This window comes from Eulemur rufifrons, chromosome 6 (assembly GCF_041146395.1).
Source record: "Eulemur rufifrons isolate Redbay chromosome 6, OSU_ERuf_1, whole genome shotgun sequence".
NCBI lineage: Eukaryota > Metazoa > Chordata > Mammalia > Primates > Lemuridae > Eulemur > Eulemur rufifrons.
The window spans coordinates 25,873,196-25,897,110 of record NC_090988.1 but is presented as its reverse complement, the minus strand read 5'-3'; the positions used below and the strand labels follow the sequence as shown (position 1 = coordinate 25,897,110).

General features: G+C 38.5%; 1 protein-coding gene across 1 annotated transcript in view; it reads left to right on the top strand.

Moving 5' to 3' along the window:
* CUL5 (cullin 5) overlaps positions 1–23,915 on the top strand; it is a 91,094-nt gene that overhangs the window by 851 nt on the left and 66,328 nt on the right. Inside the window, exon 2 of the mRNA XM_069470923.1 lies at positions 23,719–23,828. Within this exon, the coding sequence (XP_069327024.1) occupies positions 23,719–23,828 (110 nt within the window). The remainder of the gene's footprint in view (positions 1–23,718; positions 23,829–23,915) is intronic.

Here is a 23,915-nt window from a genome sequence, read left to right as displayed (position 1 = left end):
CGACCCCCATCTCCTCAATTTCTGTTCTCATTCTGTCTGCACGAAATTCTAAGTCAGACAGGAGTGCCTCCCACTCCACCCCCTTCCTCCCTTTTCTGCGTGCTACACCTTCCCTCCTAATTCTCTCATTCTTGAGTTCATATTTTTCTCTTTTTTCATTAGGAATTTCCCCAACCCCCACCCCTATTACAGGACACAACCAGATGTGAACTGATGAAGTGCTACCATCGTTTTAGGGGGTAGGAAAGTAACCTTATTAAAGACAACATTTAACGTTAGTTTTATATAGCAAGGGAGATCCAGGCCCAGGGGGAGCAGATTCTCCACCATTAGTTAAAAAGTTTGGAGAAGAATAAGACATGGAGCTAGTCTGTTCTTGGCTTGTGGTTGTAGTGAGAATCTTAATCACAACTCACAGAAATGAGGGTCATGATTAGCTCAGGGAACAGAAGTACGGCGGATGAACTACCCCTCCCTCAGATTCATCATTATGTCTTCAGGCAATATGGATGGATAATAGAAAATAAAATATACTGGAAATTCACCATCATGTCTTCCATAGGCCACTGATAGTAACTGCCTAATAGATGGATTGTCTTATAAAATGAAGACCAAATTTTTCTAAGAGGCAATACTGTATATCATCTTTTAAAAGGGAGAGGAGGCTAGAACTAGACTCTCTAAATATCCCCCATATACAAGCTTTATGACTTTGAGCAAGTTTCTTAACTCTCTGTGCCCAAGTTTCCTTATCATTAAAAGGGAATTATCAATAACACCTATTTTGTGGGAGCATTGTGTAGATTAAATGAATTAATGTATCAAAAATGCTTAAAATAGTGCCTGGCACTTGGTTGGTACACAATACAATAGATTACTAGACTACTACTGTTAATTTAAGAAAACTAATTCACGGGAATTGAGTAACCCATCTCACTCTTTCTTTTTTATAACAGTATAGCAAAGTTCTAATGCATTAGTTCAGAAAGAGAATTTAGCTTCCTAAGATCCCTCTTAATGTATCCATGTGTGTTAGCATGAACAATATGTTATTAATTGAAATATGTGTAAGAATTAGTTAGGTTCCTGATTCTTTGTGAAATTTTGACTTGTTGATTACCTGGATATGAGGTAACTTTTTCTCCCAAAAAAATTATCTCTCAGAAAAGAGCAAGTCACTATTCTCCACACAAAGCCTCACAAAGGATTGTTTGGAGGAGATAAAATCTGAAGTTACTTTGGTCAATATTAAGTACTTTGTAGAGATTATGAATCTGCATCTACATACAGCACATACCTATAGAATGAAAAAACTGCCTAAATATCTTAAAAATGGGCATGTAGGTTTTAGGTTAAGAGATTACAAGAATTAAAAAAGTACTCTGACTGAAACAACTTTTATAAATAAAAGGAAGGTGATGATGCCTTAAAAAAACTGTTAAGTGACTCAGTCACTCTAGTGAACATGAAGACAGATGCCAAAGATACACTGGAAAATTTTCAATATAATTGTTTTATGAAAAGTTGACTGGGAAGAAGCAGAATTTCTAAATATTATTTCATATAGTATGTGATTTTAAATATATATAACTAATATAGTGGGCATTATAAATAAACATTTGATTCTTTTATCTACGTATCACCAAAATTTCATGTATTCAAGTTGGCTAGAAAAACCTTTTTTTCCCTCTCATTGGAGGCAATGGGTAATTGCCATATATAGTAGACTCCCCTATTGTGGGGTGGGGAAGGATTTGTTTCAAGACTCTTGTGGATACATTAAACCACGATAGTACCAAACCCTAGATACACTATTTTTTTCCTTATCTGAAAACAGAGAGGGCTACTAAGTGACTAATGGGCTAAAGTGTATAGTATGGATAGGCTGGAATGAGAAGGACAGCAGATTTTATCACACTACTTGGAATGGCTGCAGTTTAAGACTTTTGAATTGTTTATTTCTGGAATTTTCCATGTAATATTTTTGGATGGTGATTGATTGCAGGTAACTGAATTGCAGAAAACGAGACCAAGGATAAGGGGGGACAACTGTATTCATACATTAAAAAGTAGCTAATCATAGAGTGGGAAGATTAAAGTTTGCCTTCTGGGAGAAATGTAGTGAGACCCTTGCAGGGTAGATCTATAATGTAATTTGTAGGATTATTTAAATTCAAGGCTGGTGGTACCTTAAACAGAGACAGGGCTGACTGAGGAGTGGCCAAATTAGCCTCATTTCCTTTTTTGACAGGATTAATAGACTGGTTCATTAGGGAAATATCTTTGACATTGTGCAATTAGATTTCACCAGAGCATATTTGACAAAATTATCATGTCCTGTGGTTAGAATGGTGAAAGGTGGGCTAGATGAGAATATAGTTAATTTGATTCATTATCAGTTAAACAACTGTACCTGAAGAATGATGAATGATAAATCAGCATCAACCCTAAAGGGAGGTCTTTAGTGTCCTGCTGAAAAGTGTATGTCCTTACCTTGTTTACCAATAATTTGGATAAAGTTTATTGAACCTGTGAATGACAGAGTTCAGAGGGATAGCTAATGTTTTGAAAGATTCAAAATTTTCTTGATGTGAACTTTGTAAGTCAGAAGCCAATGCAATAAAAACCACTAACTTTTTCATTATATTGGAATTTGGTTGTTTGGGGTGGGGAGGGGAGGGTCTCAATCTGTCATCCAGGCTGGAATGCAATAGCAGCATCCTATGTCACTGCAACCTCAAATTCCTGGGCTCCAATGATCTCCTGCCTCAGCCTCCTGAGTAGCTCGGACTACAGGCGTGTGTGACCATGCCCAGCTAATTTTTAATTTTTTTGTAGAGACAGGGTCTTGCTCTTGCCCCAGCTGGTCTGGACTCCTGGCCTCAAGTGATCCTCCTGCCTTGGCCTTCCAAAGTGCTAGGAGTTACAGGCATGAGCCACTGCACCCAGCTGATATTAGAATTTCATCTTCTGTTTTAGATTCTAACATATAATTCTACTTGTTCCTTTTCTTTTGCAGTTATCATCTGGGCCCTCAGTGCTGATTTTCTTCGTTGCAGATTTATCCTACTTCAAATGGCAATTGTTCAAACCATTTTTTTTTTTTTCTGAGCCTCACCTCTCTTAATTCTTAGCAATTACTTTACCCAGCTATTTGAAGTGCCCTTAACTTCCTTGATTAGTACCACAAATTTTTCTCATTTCTCCTACATTCTCCTCTTTTCCATGATGCTTCCTAAATTGCCTCCTTTCACCTGTTCTTGTTCAGTCCTCATCTTTCTCCCAGGACTTGGTGGCATTTCCCTTCTTATTTTTTTTTTTTTAGTTTCCTTTTTTCTCACTTCTATGCCTATAAAAAAGTTCATGTGTCTTCTCATATAAACTTAACATGTACTCTGCTTCTGCCTCAAACTTTTGCCCTTTTCTTTCTTCATTAACTGTCACAGTTCTTGGAAAAGCAGCCTCCACTTGATGCCTTTATAATTTTCTACCATTTTTCTTAACTTACTGTGGTATGGCTCACCCTCCACTCCCACCCATTATATTGAAGCTGTCAGTCTCAAGAGCGCTAGCAGCCTCCTGATTGCTAAACGAGATTCTTCTCTGATAACTTTAATCCTCTTTTCTGGTATTGTTGCTCACTTCCTCTGCTGCTTTTTTGGTTTTTATTACATTATTCTCTCTTTGGCCTACTATCTCTCAAATCACTTGTTTTTCGTTGACTTCCTTTCCTTTCCCCCAGTGTAATTATTTCTCAGGATTTAATTTTCAGCCCTTTTCTATCTTTATACTTTTTTTCCTGGGACAGTCTTAACTCCCATGATTTCACTATTTTTATCTCTTAGCTCTGATCTGGAGCTCTAGACCAAAACAGTTCTCACCGTATCACTTTCTTGTTCAGATACCTTTGATGGTTCGAATTCTTTGAGATCTTTCCAGCTGGGTCTTCTCACTAATAACTAACTAGTGTTCTCTCTCTCTCTCTCACTCACTCTCACACTCACGTACTCACCCACCTGGCCGGTTACTTGTTGGCTCAGTCGCATGCCAGAGGTCGTCTTCTCCCTAACCCTTAGCTATAACTCTCTCACTCCTTCTAATTAGATCTAGCGAGAGGGAGGCAGAAGAAGGTAGTGGTATATAAGCAACCCATAAGAGAATCCAAACTTTGAACTGAAATATAAAGCACACTACTTTTCTCAGTGGAAACTCTTATCCTTTGAGAGGAAAGAAAATATATGTAAAACAGTAAAGACTATATATAAAGAAATACAAAGCAGTGATTCAAAGTGTCTGTAGAATTTATTCATTATTAAAATTTTATTGGACACCTATATGCAAGACACCATGAAGACTACAAAGATACCTAAAACATGTCCATGCTCTTTAGGAATTTATCATATGCTAAAGGAGATTAAAAAGTACTAATGATTTATTATAAGGCAGAAATTTCAGGTGTGTTACTAGCTGCTGTATGGTCCCCACAGACTGAGGAAATAATATAGGATGATCAAGGAAAGCTTTATGGAGAAAGCATTGTAGCTAGATTTTGAATAATGAATAGACTTTTTGTAAGTGGCAATTAGGAGAAAATTTGGTATGAATGGAGACTGGATCAGTTTGACTGCAGTGTAAGCGGGACTGCATGCTATGTTACATTCTGTATGAATGATGTTCCTTGGAATTGTTGCAGTGTGGAAGCCCAGAGTACAGGGAAACGGTAGGAAATAAGAGTAAAAGGAAATCAGGGTCAGGTTGTGAAGGACCTTCCATGCTAAGCAAGGGAGTTTGAAATAAAGTTCCACAGATAATGGGAAATATTTGAAAAATATGTGAGCAGTGATATTGTGAACCTCTCAATCTATTTTTGGCTCTTACACATAAAATTATTACTTCTACTTTATGTGTATTCAAAATCTGACTTGAGAGGTTGGGCGCGTTGGCTCAGGCCTGTAATGGTAAGCACTCTGGGAGGCTGAGGCAGGAGGATCGCTTGAGGTCAGGAGTTCGAGACCAGCCTGAGCAAGAGTGAAACACCGTCAAAATAAAAAAAAAAAAAAAGTGACTTGAGAGATGGCCATAGATGAGGAGCATTTGTGCTAATGACATCATATGCATTGAAACCATAACAAGAGTCATTAAGACTGTGGAGAATAAGTTTATTCATTAAACAAGAATTTAGTATTTTCTGATTCTAACTAAATAATGATGAACTAGACAGACAAACTTCTGTCCTTGTATAACTTATATTTTGTGAAGAAGAGAGCCAGTAAACTTATAAGCAAATAAATATATACTATAAGTCACGTTGTGATAAACACTACAAAGAAAAACATGGGGTCAGGAAAGGCCTCTGAGGAGATGAGATTTGAGGCAATACCCAAATGAAGCAAGGGAACAAGTGGTGTACATATTTAGGAGAAGCCAGTGCCAAAGCACTGAGTCAGGAACATGCTTGGCAAGGGATGTGGATGTAATACCAAGATTTGAATGTTGTCAGTGAACGTAGTTAAGGTACATAACTGGATAATTCTTTTTAATATGTCTAATGAAATGTAAATGAGCCTCATTAATAACCCAGTTGTCAATTTTTCATTGGTTTGATAGAAATCACCCTTTTGAAAAGGGCACGAGGACATGAGCCTTAGGGCCACCGTCCCTTCCTCCAGTGTCTTATTCTAGAGACATGGTTGCATTTGACACAACCAGGGAGAAAATAAATTCAGGGCTATCTGTGTTGGTCATGGGTAGAAATGGGAGTGGGAATAGTGGGGTAAGTAGCTGTAAAACTGTGTGATAAATATAAATGGGAGAATCTTTCATGTCCTATGAAAACAAATATGTGTGTAATTATTGGCCAGGCATGGTGGCTCACGCCTGTAATCCTAGCACTTTGGGAGGCTGAAGTGGGAGGATTGCTTGAGGTCAAGAGTGTTTGAGACCAGCCTGAGCAAGAGCGAGACCTTGTCTCTAAAAAAAATAGAAAAATTAGCTGAGCATGGTGGCACATGCCTGTAGTCCCAGCTACTCAGGAGGCTGAGACAGAAGGATCCCTTGAGCCCAGGAGTTTGAGGTTGCAGTGAGCTATCATGATGCCACTGCACTCTAGTCAGGGTGACAATGCTGTCTCAAGAAAAAAAAAAAAAAATGCAGTTACCATAATCTGGAGGTGATGTATGTTAATGAAAGCTGCTAAAAGGAAGTGACAGTTTAGTATAAACTTTGAGAGGTCAATCCTTTTTCAGTCAATTGGAGGAGGGGAATTCTAGACTGCTGGAAGATATTAGGAGGACACTAGGCATCTGTCTAGTTTTTCTTTTCTTTTCTCTTCTCTTTTTTTTTTTTTTTTGAGACAGAGTCTTGCTCTGTTGTCCATGCTAGAGTGCAGTGGCGTCATTATAGCTCACTGCAGTCTTGAACTCCTGGGCTCAAGCAATCCTCCTGCCTCAGCCTCCCAAGTAACTGGGACTATAGGTATGCGCCACTACATGCAGCTAATTTTTCTTTTCTTTTCTTTCTTTTTTTTTTTTTTTTGTAGAGAGAGGTCTCACTCTGTTGCTCAGGCTGGTCTCGAACTCCTGGGCTCAAACAATCCTCTCCTACCTTCACCTCCCAGAGTGCTAGGATTACAGGTGTGAGCCACCGTGCCCGCCGAGAGTCCGGGTGAAACAAATTTTGTCACTAAAAGCTATTTGGCTCCTGTCTTGGTAAAGTAGGTTGAGGAAATAGGTACTTGATATACTGTAAACAAAGCAAGGTACAGTTCCTGTTAAAACATAGGTCAAATCCATGGAGTATATACAAGTATATCAAAGGGTAATTGGTCTGCATAACTGGGGTTTGTTTGTTCCATAAAAAATCTGAGCCTCTATTCTGTGCTGGGTACTATTCTAAGTGTTAGTGATACAGTAGTGAATATGACAGACAACGTCCTTAGAGTTTGAAGTTTATATTCTCATGAGTAATTACACTAAAGGAGTAAATAATACACTGCTGATGAAAACAATATAATCAAAAGTGTTTGGAAGGTGGAGGCACTAGTTTACTTATTTATTCACAACAGAAAATAATTTTTCCCCCAAATACTGCTTTTGACTATGTTCTGTTGAATTTTCCTTCCCTGTTAACATGTTGACATTTCAGCTAGATCCCATAGCTTTGTGGTCTTTATTTTTTTTTTTTTTTTTTTGTTGAGACACAGTCTCACTTTGTTGCCCAGGCTAGAGTGAGTGCCGTGGCGTCAGCTTAGCTCACAGCAACCTCAGACTCCTCGGCTTAAGCGATCCTACTGCCTCAGCCTCCCGAGTAGCTGGGACTACAGGCATGCGCCACTATGCCCGGCTAATTTTTTCTATATAGATTTTTAGTTGTCCATATAATGTCTTTCTATTTTTAGTAGAGACGGGGTCTCGCTCAGGCTGGTCTCGAACTCCTGACCTTGAGCGATCCACCCGCCTCGGCCTCCCAGAGTGCTAGGATTACAGGCGTGAGCCACCGCGCCCGGCCTAGCTTTGTGGTCTTTAAAAAACAATCCTGTTTAGTCTGAATTAAAATTTCAGCCTCATTGCCAATCAAAGTGCCTCTTTTACCAGCTCAAGACCTTAGCTCTGAATGTACAGAGAGGAATGAAGGAAGGGCATTTTTGTTAGGTTGGTTTAGGAATACCTCTCTGAGGTGACATTGGAGCTGAGATCCAAATGATCTGCATTCTAAGGCAAAGGTCTTGAGGTACAATGATGAGCTTGGCATATTTGAGGAGCACCTTTAAAAGGTTAGTGTGGCTGGAACATAGTGAGAATTGCTAGTATTCAAATATATGCAATTGGCCCTCCATATCTATGGGTTCTACATCTGTGGATTAAACCAACTGAGGATTGAAAATATTTGGGGAAAAAAAAATTGGCATTTATACTGAAAGTGTACAGACCTTTTTTTCTTATCATTCCCTAAACAATATAGTATAACATCTATTGACATAGCATTTACATTGTATTAAGTATTATAAGTAATCTAGAGATCATTTAAAGTGTATGGGAGGATGTGCTCAGGTTATATGCAAATTCTACACCATTTTATATCAGAGACTTGAGCATCCATAGATTTTGGTATCTGCAGGGGGGTCCTGGAACCAATCTCCCACAGATACCAAGGGACAGTTGTACTGTAGTTTTGTGGTTCTTTTGGCTAGTGGGGATTGGCAAATATTTTAAAATCATATAACTGGAAGCACCGGTGGCTCATAAACAATAAGGGAACCCACACATTCAAATAGCTAATCTTATAATTTACATGAAAGGTCTACAATATGCCAGTTGGGTTCCTTTTATAAAATTATTATTATGGCATCATTGGATATGCAATCATTCATTGCACAATGACATTTTGTTCAATGATGGACCGCATATTTTAGCTGAAAAATTCCTATTGTCTGGACACGTCTGTCATAGCCTTGGTAATGTAATAATGCAAAACGTTACTCATATTTGTGGTGATGCTGGTGTAAATAAACCTGTGCTGCGAGTCTTATAACAGTCTAGCACATACAATTATGTACAGTACCTAATCCTTGATAATGATAATAAATGACTATGTTAATGATTTATGTATGTCTTAGTTCGTTTGTGTTGCTATGAAGAAATACCTGAGAGTGGATAATTTATATAGAAAAAAGGCTTATTTAGCTCATGGTTCTGCAGGCTCTATAAGCATGTGCTTGGCTTCTGGTGAGGTTCTCAGGGTGCTTCCATTAGTGGCAGATGGTGAAGGGGAGGAGCCAGTGTGTCCAGAGATCACATGACAGGAGAGGAAGCAAGAGAGCAGGGATAGGAGCTAGGCTATTTTTAACAACCAGTTCTCATGGGAACTAATAGAGTTAGAACTCACTCACCTCCCTGCAGGGAGGGCATTAATCTATTCGTGAAGGATCCACTCCCATGACCGAAACACCTCCCATTAGGTCCCAACTCCAGCATTGGGGTCAAATTTTGATATGAGGTTTGGGGGACAAATATCCAAACTATAGCAGCAGTGTATTTACTATACTTTTAAATCTTTAGAGTGTCCTCCAAGTTAACTGTAAAATATCCTCAAGCAGGTCCTTCAGGAGGTATTCTAGAAGAAGGCATTATCATAGGACATGACAGCTACTTGCCCCTGAAGACCTTTCAGTGGGACAAGATGTGGAAGACAGTGATGTTGATGATCCTGACCCTGTGTAGACTTAGGCAAATGTGTATGTTTGTGTCTTAGTTTTTAACATGAAAGTGTAGAAAGTTTAAAAAAAATTTAAAAATAGAGAAAAGACTATGGAGTAAGGATATAAAGAAAATATTTTTGTATAGCTGTATAAAGTGTGTTTTAAGCTGTGTTATTGCAAAAGAGTCAAAAACTTTTAAAAAAGAAAAAGGTTATAAAGTAAGTTATAGTAAGCTAAAGTTAATTTATTATTGGAGAGAGAAAAAAATTTTTTTTTTATAATTTAGTGTAGCCTAAGTGTTTACAAATTCTGTAGTAGTATACATTTACATCCCAGGCCTTCCCATCTTCACTGATTACACACGCACTGAGTCATCCAGTCCCACAAGCTGCAGTCGTGGTAAGTACCCTCTATAGGTGTACCTTTTTTTTTTTTTTTAAATCTTTTATACCATATTTTCACCGTGACTTTTCTATGTTTAGATATTACATACAGATACTTACCATTGTGTTCCAGTTGCTTATGGTATTCAGTACAGTAACATGCTGTACAGATTTGTAGCCTAGGAGCAATAGGCTATACCATATAGCCTAGGTGTGGTAGGCTATACCAGTGGTCCACAACCTTTTGTCACCAGTGACCTGTTTCATGGAAGATAATTTTTCTATGGGGGTGGGTGGGTGGTGGGAGGCGCAGTTAAGTACAGATGAAGCTTTGCTGGCCTGCCCACCTCTTAGCTCCTGTAGCCTGGTTCCTGACTTTCATGGAAGATAATTTTTCCATGGTGGGGGTGTGGGAGCAGAGCTCAGGTGGTGATGCACTGCCCAGTTTCTAACAGGCCACAGACCTATTCTGGTCCATGGCTTATGGGTTGGGGACTGCAGATTTAAAGGATCTATCAAAATGTAAAGTTTTCAGTGTGGTACACACGCGCACGCACACACACACACACACACACACACTATGGAGTACTATTTAGCCATAAAAAAGGTATGAAATAATGTCTTTTGCAGCAACTGAGATGTAACTGTAGACCATTATCCTAAGTGAAGTATCTCAGGAATGGAATAACAAACAGGACATGTTCTCATTAATATGTGGGAGCTGAATGATGGATACACATGGGCACAAAGAGACATAAGGCAGTGGTCCCCAACCTTTTTGGCTCCAGGGACTATTTCATGAAGACAGTTTTTCCACGGATGGCAGTGGTGGTGGGAGGAACTCAGGCTGTGATGGGAGGAATGGGGAAGGGGAATGGCTGTAAATATGGATGAGCTTTGCTTGCTGCTGTGTGCCGCACCCCCCCCCCCCCACCCCTTACTAAGTTTCATGGGAGACAATTTTTCCAGGGTGGTGGTGGGGGGCGTGTAGCAGAAGCTCTGCAGCCTGGTCCCTAACAGGCCGTGTACCACTACTGGTCCGTAGACTAGGGGTTGGGGACCTCAGGGCTATATCATCTAGGTTTGTGTAAGGGCACTCTGTGATGGTGACACAATGATGAAATCACCTAACAACACATTCTCAGAATGCCATTAAGTGATGCATGACTGTGTTCCATAATCAATGTATTAGGAACTTTGAGGAGGCATCAAATATAAATCTTAAAACAACTAGACTCCTTATGTGGTGTTCAGAATGTTAAGGGCATGAAAGAGTACAGGTGATAAAAAATAATTGCCATTAATTATATGGATGCTATTATTTCTTGCCTTTCCTTCAACTTGTCTTTTCATCCTAACTTTTTCTGTACTTTTGTCATTGTGAAGAAGATATAGCAAAAAGATGTACAGCAATAATGACTGTATTATTTGTTTTATTTATTCATTTATTTTTGAGACACAGTCTCACTCTGTCTCCCTGGGTAGAGAACAGTGGCGTCTTCGTAGCTCACTGCAACCTCACACTCCTGGGCTCAAGCAATCCTCTTGTCTCAGCCTCCTGAGTAGCTGGGACTACCAGGGCGTGCCAGCACACCCAGCTAATTTTTCTATTTTTAGTAGAGACCAGCCTCTTGCTCAGGTTGGTCTTGAACTCCTGAGTGCAAGCAATCCTTCTGCCTCCCGCTTTGGCCTCCCAGCGTGCTAGGGATTATAGGTGTGAGCTACTGTGCCTGGCCCTTTGTTTTCTTTTAAATGCAACATTTGACATCATTAAAATATTGCTCCTAAAAATTGATGGGGTATGTTTTGTCCCATATATTATTAATATATGGGGATTTATGGATGTTGTCAAGGCAAAACAGTAGGTCAATATTTGTATTTTGTTGTAAATTAAGTGAATCATTTAAAAGTGATTCTATTACTGTGAATCATTTTGCAAACCAGTGGATTTTTCAGTTTTTGTTTAGTTTCATTTGTTTAAGCATTCTTATTTTTAACAGGGTACCAGATTTTGTATTTGTACACAATTACATATCTATTCTTTTTTCTCAGGATTAGATAAAATGGGATTGTTGTAGATGAATTCATTGCTTGAAAAAGCACTCTTGAATTTCAGTGGGAGATGTGCAGATTTTTTTTTAAGTGATAATATATTTTAGAACGATCTGTATATCATCTTTCATTTCTGGCCAATAACACCTACCCCCACCCCAAACACATTTAAAAAAGTTAAACTATTCTTCTTTAATTCACTGTCTTCCTAGGGTATGTTTGTTTTTCTTTGAAACAACCACCGACACTACAGATAAGAGATGCTGGGATTTTATTGGCTTTTGGTTTTAGAACTGATTCTTTCATATTAGGAAATACATTTAGCTAAAGCTGAATAAATGTATTTTATTTGGATCTGGGCAACCAACATGTTATATATTAAGGGATCCTGATTTCTTTTTTTTTTTTTTTTTTTTGAGACAGAGTGTCGCTTTGTTGCCCTGGCTAGAGTGAGTGCCATGGCGTCAGCCTAGCTCACAGCAACCTCAAACTCCTGGGCTTAAGCGATCCCACTGCCTCAGCCTCCCGAGTAGCTGGGACTACAGGCATGCACCACCATGCCCGGCTAATTTTTTCTATATATATTTTAGTTGTCCATATAATTTCTTTCTATTTTTAGTAGAGACGGGGTCTCGCTCTTGCTCAGGCTGGTCTCGAACTCCTGACCTCCAGCAATCCACGCGCCTCGGCCTCCCAGAGTGCTAGGATTACAGGCGTGAGCCACCGCACCCGGCCCCTGATTTCTTTATACTGATTAGAGCAGAGAGAGGGATCTAAACCCTTGTTCACTTGTTTTTCTTTCATCCTTTTTTTTTTTTAAATACTATTTTCATCCTGTCTCTCCTAATTATTTGTGAGAAACTTGACACTGATTTATTTTCTTCCTCAGTCCTGACAGGGAGATAGTAAGTAAAATCCAACTTAGTAACATATGATCTTTTATTTAAAATAAAGAGGAAAAGAGAACACAGAGAAAAGGAAGTGAAAGACAAGAATTATAACTTCAACATTTGCTTAAATTGTACAGTACAGGCCCTGCACTGTGGCGGGTGCCTGTAGTCCCAACTACTTGGGAGGATGAGGTGAGAGGATCACTTGAGCCCAGGAGTTCAAGGCTGCAGTCCGGCAGTGTAGTTCATATCACTGCCCTCCAGCCTGGGCCACAGAGCCAGACCCTGTCTCAAAAAAGAAATATAAATTCAATATTACTCCACACACAACATTTTTTTCTCACTTTTCCCGGGGGTAGTAGAGAAGGGGCTCCTACATGTGCTGCTTCTGCCTATTGGATGATACAACAGAGCGCTCAGATTTTTGACTCACTGGTCAGAGAAGAAATGCCAGGGGAGGAATGCATTGGAGTAGAATGGTTCAGAAGAGGTGATGAGGCCAGTTGGGATGTACAATTTAAAATTTTTTTTTTTTTTAGCGACAGGGTCTCCCTCTGTCACCCAGGCTGGAGTGCAGTGCCCTGATCATAGTTCAGTGTCACTTCCATCTCCTGGACTCAGGCAGTCCTCCTGCCTCAGCCTCCCTAGTGGCTGGGGCTATAGGCACGTGCCACCATGCTGGCCTAATTTTTTAATTTTACTTTTTGTAGAGATGGGGTGTCGCTACGTTCACAGGCTGGTCTTGAAGTCCTGGCCTTAAGTGATCCACCTGCCTCGGCCTCCCAAAGTGCTAGGATTATAGATGTGAGCCACTGCACCCAGCCAGTGTTGTATATAATTTTTTAAAGAAGATTTTTGGACTTTTGACATATATTTTAGCGTTTAGTATTTTGAATTATATTGAGGAATAATGATGGGAGGTGGAAGAAAAGTAGTATAATTATAGTAAGAGTACTAATGTTATAATAATAACCAGCACATAGAGTGTATATTTATGCCAGCCACTTTGTAAACGTTTTACATATATTATTATATCCTTCCAAGAGTGCTTTCAAATAGGCATTTTATTAAACCCATTTTTTACATAGATGCAATGGAAGCACAAAGAGTTTATGTTACTTGTTCAAGGTCACACAGCTGGTAAGTGGCTAAGTCATAATTCTATTCTCATAAAGTCTGCTTCTTGAACATTTTACATTTGCACCTTCCTTTCCGTTTAGTGCTTTAGTTTAGGGTTTCATCATTCATTGCTCATATAAACTATTGCTCATATAAACTTCTTGACTCTCTTTCAGTTTTTCATTCCGTGAATTTATAGATGATTTTTCTAGAAGTTAAATATAATCATGTCAATAGCCATTGGCTAACCCTGTCCCCCTCCCCCCGCCATCCAAAGAACTATTTTATTTCATGTGTTAAAATATGTTACTATCATTTACTTTCCTTGGATCAAATATTTTTCTTTCTTTCTGGCACAAAAAAGATGTCCCAGGATCATCTCTGTCCCAACATTGGAATTAGCATTTTCTCTCAGGACCCCTTTTTGTGGAGTATAGCATTATGAAACTAAGATCTGGATCCTAGGACTACTGATTGCTACCGGGGTATCGCTCCTTCCATGTCCTCTCAGTGAACTTAGCTAAGCAAGACATAGACACGCACACCCACACACCCCTATACTTATTTTTATATCTATATTATCAAAAACCATGAGTTTACTCTCATCCTTCCAATTCCAATCCAACACCACAGGGTTTTTCTATTCTTCTCGTTTTCCATATATGTAACTTCCTTCTCTGACGGCGAGAACTGGGCTTTTGGACTAAATTATTCAGAAAGGAGGGATGGAGGGGAGAAAGGAAGGAAGCTATTATAACATTCCTAGTATGTATAGATGTAAAATTAGCTATAAATTTCTTAAGCTCAGAATTCTTTTACAATTGAAGAAAAAGATTTACCAATTAAATACAACACTTCTCTGGATGACTTCTGAAAAAAAAAAAATACAACACTAAAAACTCAAGATTTAAATAAATGACGTTAGCATGACAGTTTTAAAAGTAAACTTTGAAAAATATGGCCTGTGTACAGAAATGCATATAATTACAGTTGGATACATTTTTGATAAAGTAAAATACCTGTAATAATCAGCATCGAGATCTAGAAATAGAATATTAACAGTACCCATAAAGCCCCCTCTCTCTTATCCTGTCTCAGTCTCTAACTTATAACCCCTCCTCAAGGAAATAGCTATTCTAACTTCTAATCATTTTAGGTAGGTTTTGCCTATTCATGACCATAGTCTGTACTCTTGTGTCTGATCTCTTTGTTCATTATCGTGTCTGAGATTCATCTATGTTGTTACTGATTTTTTTTATTGCTATTAATAGTATTCTATTATAAATATTCCAGCATTTATTCATTCTGTTGATGGACATTTGGGTTGTTTGCAGTTTTTTCCTATTGAGACTAAAGCTACTATGAACTTTCTTATATGTACCTTTTGGCAGACACATGTATGCAGTTCAGTTGGAAGTATACCTAGGAGTGAAATTTCTGGGTCATGTAATATGCATATGTATAGCTTTCATAGATACTGCTAAATAGTTTTTCTAAAATAGTCACACCAGTTTACACTCCCACCAGTGGGATGAGAGTTTGGTACATTCTCTCTAACACTTGATATTGCCATTCTTTTCTGTTTTAGCCTTTTTGGTGGTGGGTAGTGATATTTCATTGTGGTTTTAATATGTCTTCCCTTTATGATTAATGATGATGCATACCTTTTCATATGGTTATTGGCTATTTAGATATCGTCTTTACAAAAGGTCTCTTCAAGTCTTTTGCACGTTTTGAAATTGACTTGTTTTGCTTTTCTTTTCTTTTTTTTTTTTTGAGACAGAGTTTGCTCTTTTGCCCTGGCTAGAGTGCCGTGGCGTCAGCCTCGCTCACAGCAACCTCAAACTCCTGGGCTTAAGCAATCCTTCTGCCTTAGCTTCCCAAGTTGCTGGGACTACAGGCATGCGCCACCATGCACAGCTAATTTTTTCTATGTATTTTTAGTTGTCCAGATAATCTCTTTCTATTTTTCAGTAGAGACGAGGTCTTGCTCTTGCTCAGGTTGGTCTCGAACTCCTGACCTTGAGCGATCCTCCCGCCTCGGCCTCCCAGAGTGCTAGGATTATAGGTGTGAGCCACCGCACTCAGCCTTGCTTTTCTTATTGATTTTTTAGGAGTGCTTTGCGTATTCTGGTGAGAGCCTTTCTTGCATATACATATTAGAAATATATTCTCCCACTCTGTGGGTTGCCTTTTAGCTCCCTTCATGGTATCTTTTAATGGATTAAAGTTCTTAATTTTAATATAGTCAGTTTATTAATTTTTTCCCTTTATGGTTAGTGCTTGGCTATCAGGTCACAGAAGCAGTCCAGATTTCTACTTGTATTTATATTTTATTGGGTTTTCAAAAGAAAAACATAAAAAATTATTTTTATAGTTTGAGTCTTTCTTAAGAATTTCTCCTAGGACCTTTTAAGAGTCCATGGACCACAGTTTACTTTTACACTGTACTAGAATATGAGTTCTTTAAGGACCTTTCATTAATGTGCCCCAGTCCAGTGTACAGTTGGCTTGCAAACGTTTGCTGAATGAATAAATGAACATTCGACAAGGAAGCTGCTCAAAATAAGTTCAAAAACTCTTTCATTAGTACTATTATTTTTGTTTTTTTCCTTAAATTTAGTTGTTTGGGTTTCAGAAAATTTAAACATTGTCAGAATTTGTTTAAAAATTTTTTTTCCTCTATAAAAGGAACCTACAAGTTTAAAAGAAGTGTAGTATGACGTTTTTCATTTCAGTGGAAAAAGATAGTTAACTTTTTGGAAAATAGTGTCCTCCTCTTCCTTCTCCCACACCATGTTTAAAAAGTAACATCTTTCATGTAGTGATGTTTCCACCTTACGGTTTCCAGATAATTGCTACTAAATTTTTATAATCATAGATTTTTACATTTAACAAGCCTGATGAAATTAAGCCAAGAACTGGATCTGGCCCATAGATCAGAAGTCCCTTCATTCTTCATCTAGGAAAGAACCAGAGAGTTATTTAAGAATGTGGCCCTGACAGAGGGCCACATTCTTAAATAAACTGCTCAGATTTGATTTCCTGCTCTGCCACTTAATGCCTCTAACTTTAGGCAAATAATCTAACTTAATCTCAGATTTTATAGTGTATAGTTTTTTTCATTTATAAAATGGGAATAATATTATCACCTAATGCCTATGTGATAAATATTAAATGAATTCATACTTACAACGTATTTAGAACAATATGGTACCTATCACATAATTAACTAGCAATCAGATGTTTCAAAGCAAAATAATTAAAATGATGGAGTGATTTTTATAAATCTATACTAAGGATTGTAGTGAAGTTAAATAATAGAGGGTACAAATGCTGAACTAAAATTTATTTTCAGATATTCATGAAAACATAAGGGAAACTATTTGAAAAGAAAATCAAAAGAAAGTACTCTCTTGTACAACAGGTATCACATCTACAAAATTTATTGGCCTGTGTAACCTCAAATTAGCCAACTGCTATGTATTTGCAATGAAAAAAATAATGGAATATCTTGCAATGGGATGATTAAACAAAACAATAAAAATATAATGAGAGAAAATTTTGCTAAATTCCACCCTTCCATAATCTCAGTTTTAAGCACCCTACTCTGATCACCCCCTCCTGTCTTTCTCACTCCTTCTAGTGCTTTTATTCCAACAATCCACTTCCAGTACTAGATCCTTCTTTAATTCATTGATTCTGCCACCTTACTGTTTAATGTCTTAGATCTGTGGGTTTATAGTATTCATCAAATTAGGAAACAGTTTTGCCTTTTTTTCTTCAAATATTCTCTGCACCCTCACCACGAGACTCAGTTATATGCAGGTTAGGTCATTTGATGTTCCACAGCTCACTGACTTTTTAAATCTTTGGTTTCTGTGATATTCATGCCTTCCTCTACCCTTTTGATCATGTGGAGTATATTCCTGTATAATAACTGATTTAATGACCTTGTACTAAATATATCACCTGTGTCATTTTGAGGTCAGTTTCTTTTGATGTTTTTTTCTCTTGACAATGGGTTATATTTTGATGTTTCTTTGCCTTTGATTGCTTGGTAGTTTTTCCTTAGATGTTAGATGTTGTGAGTTTTATGTTTTGTGGGCTTGATTTTTAAAATTTTCTTTAAATATTTTAGGGTTTAGATGTGATGCAGTTAGGTGACTTGAAGTCAGTTTGATACTTTTGAAGTTTACCTTGAAGTTTTATTAGAGTGCATCCAGAATAACATTTAGAGTTGGGGCTACTTTGGTTCCACTGTAGATGTGATAGCTGTCTCAGGACTCTGCCCAATGCCTGGCACTTTAAGGAGTGTTTCCACTCTGGCTGGTAGCAACGCAAACTATTTCTAGCCCTGTGTGTGCTCTGCTGATTGTTCTGCCTGCTGCTTTCTAATGGTTCTTTCCCTAGTCTCATATAGTTTTCTCACATACAGGTATAGGTCAGTACTCAGCTAAAGGCTTGAGGGGACCCCCTTTACAGGTCTCCAGAGCTCCCTTTTTTCTCTGCACCACAAAATCTCTTCACCTCAGCCACTCCAAGCTCTGTCTGTCTATTTGTTTGTTTATTTATTTATTTATTCTTTCTATTTTCAGTAGAGACAGGGTCTCACTCTTGCTCAGGCTGGTCTCAAACTCTTGAGCTCAAGCAGTCCTTTTGCCTTGACCTCCCAGAGTGCTAGGATTATAGGTGTGAGCCACTGTGTCTGGCCCTGAACTCTGTCTCTTAAACTTAGTGAAAGTACCAGGCTCTGTTTGGGTTCCTTTCCTTGTGATGAGGCCTGGAAACACTCTGTAGGCAGTATGTTTGGGCATTTGTAGAGCTCACCTTATTTGTTTTTCTTTTCTCAGGAAGCATTGTCCTGCACTGCCTTTTAGCTTGTTTAGGCAGGAGGGGAAATCTGGTTCTTGTTATTCCATCATGATTAGAAACAGACATCTCTGTCTCTCATCATTTTGATGTCCATTTTCTCCCCTTTACCCAGAATAAATTCTCTCTTTGATCATTATAATCTATTCCCTTCAATACACTTTTGACTCCCTTGCCCCTCTCTTGAATTGTTTGGGAAAACCACAACCCTGGTTAAATACATCTGTCTACCTTTCAGTGCCAGCACCTGTGCACCTGAATGTCACTGGAGAAAAAGATGCAACCATGCTATTTTCACTTTAAATTCATGACCACAAGCTACAAGTGAACCCAGTCATGCTGCACTTCCATAGTCATTTATTCCTCTACTTTCCTAGATGTCAATTTCACATTTTTTTCTCTCAAAATTTCAGCATCTCCTCCCCAATCTTCTCTGGGATTGTCTTTATTTCCACAGCACTGGGAAATTGAAGCAATAAAAAATGAACTTCTCAGAGTTGTACCACATCTACCCTCCACCAGCATCCTTTGCTAGTTTTTCCTCTTTTCTCCATCTCTTAATGTTGGATGTGTAAGAACTCAAGCCTGGGGCCCGTTCTCTGTTTAGATCCACTCTCACAGTGATCTCATCCAGTAACAGGTTTTAAAACCCATCTGTATTCTGATGACTTCCAAATTTATATTTTTTTGCCAGACCTTTTAAATTCTAGATTTGCGTATTGAACTGTCTATTCAGCATCTTCACATGAATGTCTAAGGGTTATGTCAAGTGTTGTATATCGAAAACTGATCTCATGAACTTTCCTTCTTAAGCCTGGTCAATCGTTTCCATTCTAGTTGATGATGTAATGCCATACTTCTTGGACAAAGGCCTTAAAGTCATGCTTTACTCCTTTTTCTCATATCCCAGGTGCTTACTGTCAGGAAATCCTGTTAGCGCCATCTTTAAAACATCTAAAATCTAACCACTTCTCATTACCTTCAACTCACATTGCTATCATCTCAGTCCATGTCACCGTCAGTGCCTCCCAATCCTACACCCAACTTTAATCCTTGACCCTTGAAATGTATTTTCATCATAGTAATCAGGGAAATTTTAAAATGTAAACCAGATCATGGCACTTCTTGCTCACAGTCTTTTAACGGCTATCTCACATCAGAAGCCAAAGTCTTTATAATGGCCTTCAAGGTCCTATAATATCCAACTCAGTAAGGTCCAGTAAGATTAGTTACTTCACTGACCTTATGTCCTCTCTCCTCTTTCTTTACTTTGCTCTACCTTGAGTACATTAAGCATGCTCTTTGTATTGGCTATTCCTCTGCTTTAGAATACTTTTCCCCTAAATATTCCCCCATTGCAACTCCCATTGACTTCCCAATGGCCGATTTGTGTGTTTGAGAAGACAAGTGAGGGGATTAGTTGTGCTGTACAGAATGAAGAATAAAGGGGCAGGGATATGGCAAATGTTGAAGTCTTCTTGGTGAAGAAGAGCCAGTGGATGAGATAATCCTAGACCTGTTAGCCACTGGTGAGTCCAGCCTACTTGCTATTCTGAGTAATAATGAAAAGAATTCAAGAATAGCCTTTGTAGCAGGTTAATAGAGATAAGGCAGCTTTCAGTTAGTGGAAACATTCGTAAATCAGGGTTCGTAATTTGAAGATGCTTTGCTTATTAATAAGGCATTCTCTTTTGTAGATAGTGCGTTTGGTGTCCTGCTGCTTAATTATGATTTAATGATATGCTCTTTGATTTAATAGAGAATAGGTCAAAGAAGTGCTTGAGCATCATTTTTGGAATCTATTTTAAAAGTTTAATAGAAAATATTCAATTATTTAAATTCCTGTTTAAATTGAGTATTAGGGGAAAGTGTTTCTGTAGTTAATCTTGTATGTTTCATCAGACAGAAGAACATAAATGTGTTTCCTGTTGTTTAGCTATATCTATTAGGAGATTTCAGAGCCTAACCAGTATTTGTCTCAGGTACCTAGCTCCTCTAGTTCTCTGTACCTTTTTGATTTTTAATTTCAGGACTTAAAATACTATGTTTAATTTTTTTTTTTTTTTGAGACAGAGTCTCACTCTGTTCCCCAGGCTAGAGTGCCGTGGCGTCAGCCTAGCTCACAGCAACCTCAAACTCCTGGGCTCAAGCAATCCTCCTGCCTCAGCCTCCCGAGTAGCTAGGACTACAGGCATACACCACCATGCCCGGCTAATTTTTTCTCTGTATATTTTTAGTTGTCCATATAATTTCTTTCTATTTTTAGTAGAGACGGGGTCTCGCTCTTGCTCAGGCTGGTCTCAAACTCCTGAGCTCAGACGATCCACCTTCCTAGGCCTCCCAGAGTGGTAGGATTACAGGCATGAGCCACTGCGCCCAGCCACTATGTTTAATTTTATAAATTGCCAAAAGTGCTTATGGAAATAGACTTAGTTGAAATTAGAAAGTATCCTTGTTAAGAGGGTATTCTGTATTCTGATTTTCCCTACCATAGTTAAGAAAAGACTTGTATGTTCTTTCCATAGTTCTTTCAGATTTGTTTATTTGCATACGTTTTCCTCAGAAGGAAAAGTATGAATAAAAGAATAAATGAGGGTTACAGGAAAATAATAAAAGTAGAAAAAGTAATGCAAAGCCAGGCAAAAGGTTAGTACACAAAGTATATATGCCACAGGATCACCAATATGACCCTGAATTTCTCATTAGCCAATACTAAGAGGAGAGCAAAGTTACCTACATGATTCATTTAAGTCCATAAGGTAAAAACAAACTAGCTGTTCAGGAGAAAAGCATAGCTAATCCTGTTACTAAGTTCTCAGTGGATATCTCCCGTGGGTCCTTTTTTTTTTTTTTTTTTGAGACAGAGTCTCACTCTGTTGCCCGGGCTAGAGTGCCGTGGCGTCAGTCTAGCTCACAGCAACCTCAAACTCCTGGGCTTTAAGCGATCCTACTGCCTCAGCCTCCCGAGTAGCTGGGACTACAGGCATGTGCCACCATGCCCGGCTAATTTTTTGTATATATATATTTTAGTTGTCCATATAATTTCTTTCTATTTTTAGTAGAGACGGGGTCTCACTCTTGCTCAGGCTGGTCTCGAACTCCTGACCTCGAGCGATCCACCCGCCTCGGCCTCCCAGAGTGCTAGGATTACAGGCGTGAGCCACCGCGCCCGGCCTCCTGTGGGTCCTTATAATGAGAATATTGTGTGATAGAAGCAAACACTTGGGGCAAGATAGTACAATAACTTTTAGGATGAACTGTGTTGATGTAAGCAGCATTCATGAGTATGATGTTAGTCCATGGTTCTTAATCAGTTTTGGGTCATAGGCCCTGTAACATTTTTATGTACTTTTATCATGAATTTGATATGCATATAGATGGTAAACTAACTCCAAGAGATTCTGACCCAATAGGCCTGAGGTAGGTTTTAGTAATCTATATGTGTAATCACCATCCCAGGTGATTTTGGTGTAAGTTGCTGTCAGACTATATGTTGAGAAACTGTTTCAGGGTTATAATTTCAGGGAGTTTGCAGATCTATGCAGGCAGTTACATGAACCTTAGGTTAAGAACCTATGATGGAAGTGAGAGACACCCTCAAGAACAGTTATATAGTAAAAACAATCATGAATTTCAGGGGGTGATTAGTGCTGGTATATTAGAAAATTAATGACTTTTGTTGAAATTTATTGGCCCAAATAAGTCACATGGCCATGCTTCACTTGAAAAGGAATACTACTAATGACTAATATATGGAGTGTCTCTCTCCCTTTCTTTTTGGTAGTGTAATTGATGATTTTTTCCCCCTAATGTTGAACGACTTTCACATTCCTGGGATAAGCTATATGATTATGAGGTATCATTGTTTGGATATGCCATTTTGATTTGCTAATATTTATTTAGATTTTTGCATCTATATTCTCCAGTAAGATTGGCCTAGAGTTTCCATTTCTTGTACTGTTCGCAGCAGTTTGGTGTCAGGGTTTTGTTAACTTATGAAATGAGATGGCTATCTTTCCATGTTGTTTTTGTCTTTGTTTTTGTTTGAGACAGGGTCTCTAGGCTCTTTTGCCCAGGTTGGAGTGCAGTGGCTCAATCATAGCTGACCAGTGTTTGTAACCTCGAATTTCTGGGCTCAAGTGATCCTCCTGCCTCAGCCTCCTGAGTCGTTGGGACTACAGGCACATGCTACTGTGCTGGGCTAATTATCTTTCCATGTTTTTTCCCCCTCAGTTTTCCGTGTTTATATAGATTTCAGATATACTTTTTGTGAGGAGTTTAGAACAACTACAAAATTTAGAGAGTACAGTCTCCACATAAGACCACTCTCACTTCTGACAACAACTGCAAGTTTGAGGGGCTCCCAGAACTACTCTTAGGTGTGATAATTCATTAGAAAGTTCCATAGAATTTAGTGAAAACTGTTGTACTCATAGTTATGATTTGTTATGGGAAAAGATTCAGAGTAAGGTCAGCCAAAGGAAGAGACTCATACAGGGCAGAGTCTAGGAGGGTTCCAAATACAGAGCTTCTCTTGTCCTCTCGCTGTGTAGTCAGGACTCATTTCACTCCTGGCATCAGTGTGTGATAGTATGCACGAGAACTACCAAACAGGGAAGCTCATCCAACCTTCACTGTCTGGAGTTTTTATGGAGCCTTTTCACATGGGCATGATTGATTAATTGCTCACATGGATAATTTCAGTCTCCAGGCTGACTGACATTGCGTGATCGAAAGCTCCCCACTCCAAGTCACATTGTTAGTCTTTCTGATTGGCCAGCCCCTACCCCAAGATGATACAGGCATGGCCAGTCCCCTTCTTAAATCACATTGTTAGTCTATCCAGTGTGATCCAAGGCCACCAGGCAAAGGTACACTTACCGGATTTAACATTCCAAGTGCCCAGAGATTACTTACCAAAAGCGAAGAGGAAAGGCCAGACCTTCTCTTTGGCAAGACCAAATTCTTCACTACACACTTTTTATACAATTAATTTTTCTCTTTTATAGTTGTCTTCCTATGATGCCTTAATAACAGATTAAGATTATAGGGATTCTATTATGGAAAACTGGTTCTTTCAAATTTGAGCCCTGCATTTCTTTAGCTGTCTCTTAAAAGATAAAAATTATAGGACACTTTTGATTTAACTGCGTTTAAATTAAACTACCTTTTAACTACCTTTTATCCTTTTTTTTTTTTTTTTTAGAATAAAGGTTCTCTTCAGTTTGAAGACAAATGGGATTTCATGCGCCCAATTGTTTTGAAGCTTTTACGCCAAGAATCTGTTACAAAACAGCAGTGGTTTGATCTCTTTTCGTAAGTAATCCATTAATTCTGTTTGCTAACATAAAGGAAATTTTGGTCATGTTTTTCTGTATCCAAATGGAATATACAACTCTAGAT